This window comes from Macaca thibetana, chromosome 11 (assembly GCF_024542745.1).
Source record: "Macaca thibetana thibetana isolate TM-01 chromosome 11, ASM2454274v1, whole genome shotgun sequence".
Classification (NCBI taxonomy): domain Eukaryota; kingdom Metazoa; phylum Chordata; class Mammalia; order Primates; family Cercopithecidae; genus Macaca; species Macaca thibetana.
The window spans coordinates 103,941,013-103,944,790 of NC_065588.1; the positions used below are offsets into that span (position 1 = coordinate 103,941,013).

Sequence of the window (3,778 nt, forward strand, 5' to 3'; positions counted from 1 at the left end):
AGTCGGACTTTTAAAGTAGAAGGCGCCTTTAATGTACTGGTTTGCAGAAGAGGAAATCTGATTTTCAGTGTGATAACATATTCTTTGACATTAACCAGTACAGTTGGATTTTTAATGACACTTTCATCTTCAAAGGATTTACCAACACGGATGGATTAATTATTCATTTTTTGGGGGCTGTGTGTTAAAAAGACAAGTCTTCAAAGATGTCATCCTTTCTCCTTGGAACTGGGGGTCTCCACCTTTCAAATGTTGCTTTCCTGCCCCCAAGCGAGAAAATAAATGGCATTTTTTAAAAGAAGAAGAATCCAATGGAAAAATACTCTTTGCACTATGGAAAGATGATGTCCTTATATCCTGGGTGAGATGAGAAGAGGAGGTTGGGAAGCAGTATTTAAGATGTGTTTACAGTAAGCACTGTGAGAAATTACCGGCTAAGCGCGTTTGTTATTGTTCAGTCTTTTGATGTGCTCTTAAACAGTCGCATATATCCGTAAAACACCCTGAGTCAAACATAAGTTGGAACATAATATGCAGACCCTTATATTCTTTGCTACAGTCTGTATTTTTCCTGTACCCTTCAAACATGCCTCATTGGGTTTTTAAAAGATTCCGCTTGGAAGGAGAAAAACCTCAAGCCTCGCCCCGGGTCTTCCTTGACTTGACACATTTGATAACCGCAAGAGAGCAGTTTTTCCTTTGATGAGGCTAAGACCCCAGAAATGAAAGAGCAAGTGTAAGTTTGCAAACACTCTAAAAGCTCCTTCCATTAGACCTGGTCGCGGGAAACCACAAAGGACAGTCAAGTGATTTTCAAGGAGAAAGCCTCTGGTCCCCTTTCCCTCCGCCGCCAGGAGGTCTGCAGGTTCCTGGGAGGAGCTCTTCTCAAATCCTGAAGATTGCTAGGCTCTTGGCGAACGACTCATCTCTTGAAGACCTAGAGTGGTGGATTATAGGCATTGAAAAGCTTTTGGTGGCTTTGGAAGATGACTCTGGTGTGAGCTCACCTTACCAGGCTGGGGGACCAGGCAGAGGAACCCCCTTTGTTATCTTTTGAAAGAAGATCAGCGGGAAAGACGGGGTTTGAAGTGTGGATTAGGAGGTCCCACGTCTTTGCCTACCACCTCTGCTAAATCTTCATAAAAAGATCGAGGAGTGCAATGAACTTCAGAAATCATGCACCGCTTCCTTGAAGCCTGTCCAGGAACCTAACTTCTGGATCCAGAAACTTCTCCAAAGACAGACCCGCTGAGCCAGGCAGTCTGCACCAGCACCTCTGCTTCTAAGATTCTGTTTCGTCTTCTTTTATTGAGAGATTGACCTCTTGGGTGATTTGTGTGCTTTCCGGCAAATGATGGAGACGCGTAAACCGGCGGGACTGCTGGCCTTGCCATACTCGCTGCGCGCCGCGCCCCTGGGCGTGCCGGGGACCCTGGCCGGACTCCCGCGGAGGGAACCCCTAAGGGTCGCCCTGCGTCTGGACGCCGCGTGCTGGGAGTGGGCGCGCAGCGGCTGCTCACGGAAACGGCAGTACCTGCCCCTGCCGCTGGACGGCGCCTTCGAGCCCGCCTGCCTCCGCAAGCGCAACGAGCGCGAGCGGCAGCGGGTGCGCTGCGTGAACGAGGGCTATGCGCGCCTCCGAGACCACCTGCCCCGGGAGCTGGCTGACAAGCGCCTCAGCAAAGTGGAGACGCTCCGCGCCGCCATCGGCTACATCAAGCACCTGCAGGAGCTGCTGGAGCGCCAGACCCGGGGTCCCGAGGGCGCTACCGGCGCCGTCCCCCAGCGCAGGGCGGAATGCAACAGCGACGGGGAGTCCAAGGCCTCTTCGGCGCCTTCGCCCAGCAGCGAGCCTGAGGAGGGGGGCAGCTAGCGAGCGCCCGGGCCGGCCAGGACCCCTGCGCCCGCCGCATAGCGCGCAGCTGGGCGCTCAGCCTAAGGTCCTCTTCGAAGGTGGTTTGCATTCTTAATCTGGTATCTTCTCCAGGCCTAAATCTTAGGAAAAAGAAATGGGTACTGGGGTTTGGGGGATGGGGGAAGTGTTTTTACCTTTGGGAATTTCTCCCCTGCCCTTATTGGTTACGTGCCTGCAACTTATAGGTGCTTATTAAGGAGACACTTTTCCTATACTTCTAAAATGCAAACTGTTCCAGATTCTGAGCGCCTCCTTGTAAATATGATTGTTCTAAAAACTCAAAGGGCGAGAACAACTGGAATTTCCCACCTTCCGTGGTGTGGGTAAATTGTATACATAAATATTAAACCTTAACCAAAGAAGAACTTTACTGCCACCAAAACAGAAACAACCCCGAACAGCCAAAAACAGCCCTTAAAAATGAGAGGAACATTTTCTTGCATTCTTTCCTTTGGAAATTGTATTCGAAATGTAATCGAAAACAATTGTTGACCTCCTGCTTTGGGTGAAGAAGACTGTAAGCTGCTACTTGAGAACGAATTTGCCAGCATGTGCTGTTGACTGTGTGAATGATGGTGCCGGGGAAGCCAGGGCTTGGTACACACTGTTTCATCCAGCGGCCACGTGGAAGCTTCGTAGCATTGAGCAGATAGTAAAATGTCTTAGAATTAATGATCTCTTTGGAAGAGAGCCCAGATTTGTATGAAAACTTGTTTTTCCTCTCAATTGTTTTGTTCACTGTTTTCTTCATTTTCCTTTTCTCTGCATTCTGCACCGCCCCCCCGCCCGCCGACCTATAGCCCCCCATCTTAGTTTTGCACAAACTAAAGTGGCACTGTGACTTTAAAGATAAAAAAGAGATCTACTTGGAAGTCCTTTTTGAGGGTTGAGCCGGGTGGGGGAAAGATGTGGGACAAAAGGGATGGATTGAAGTTGGTACATTCTCAAATATTTTTATCATCATGGGAGCTTCCAGGTACGGTATATGGAAATGATGCAGTGACTTTGGCCATGTTAAAAACCTTTTTAAAATATTTAATTTGGGTCTTTTTTTTTCTGAGAAACAATTTTGAGTTTGGTAGATAAGTTAAATGCTTGCTGATGTGTGAAAAGATCCATAAGGTTGTTTTCTAATATGCCGAATTGTCCTTTCCATGGAGGCAGCTTTGGTTTGTGGGGGAAGAGGAAGGGGAGATGGAAATGGACAAAGAGAACTAACAGTGGCCGTGCATCCTCCAGGTGGATTTTACTTAGATTTTATTACCCCCTTTTACAGGTGTAGCAACTAAGGCAGGCTATATATTCAATGGACATCTTTTATGTGCTAGGAATTTTGTTGTGACTTTTTACATTTTGTCCTATTTAGCTTCATAAATTTGTGGGGTGGGTATGACAAATATTTTGTGATTTAAAAAAAATATGAGGTTACATACCTTGACCAGTTTAGTGTTGCTAGGATTCCTTGAGCTGAGATCAAGTCCTGAGCCTGAACCCAAAGCCGAGGATTTCTTTCTCCCTTACTGTGCTGTCTCTTGCTCTGTCATTTGCTAGCAGAGCAAATGTTGCTGCAGCTCAGTTTTCTTACCTGTACAGAAATGTTTACGGAAGTGTATGTGAACGACCTTGGTAATCTGCAAGGCACTAACCAATGATAAATTGGTAGTTTTATTATTTGGGGGGAAATACTATTTCTCAGTTTATGGAGAGTAAAGCCTGATTAAGAATAAAATCTCGGCCGGGCGCGGTGGCTCAAGCCTGTAATCCCAGCACTTTGGGAGGCCGAGGCGGGTGGATCACGAGGTCAGGAGATCGAGACTATCCTGGCTAACATGGTGAAACCCCGTCTCTACTAAAAATACAAAA

The 3,778-nt window shown here is 47.2% G+C and overlaps 1 protein-coding gene across 1 annotated transcript; it reads left to right on the forward strand.

The window, feature by feature from the left end:
- The first annotated feature begins 521 nt into the window (after window positions 1–521).
- Window positions 522–2,786, forward strand: ASCL4 (achaete-scute family bHLH transcription factor 4). Its single transcript, XM_050749949.1, has one exon. It carries the CDS (start codon window positions 1,352–1,354, stop codon window positions 1,871–1,873), a length of 522 nt encoding a protein of 173 aa, XP_050605906.1. The 5' UTR covers window positions 522–1,351; the 3' UTR covers window positions 1,874–2,786.
- Window positions 2,787–3,778: the final 992 nt, after the last annotated feature.

Bases quoted from the DNA above. Each gene is read 5' to 3' on its own strand.
- ASCL4 (XM_050749949.1), top strand. From the start codon at position 1,352: ATGATGGAGACGCGTAAACCGGCGGGACTGCTGGCCTTGCCATACTCG.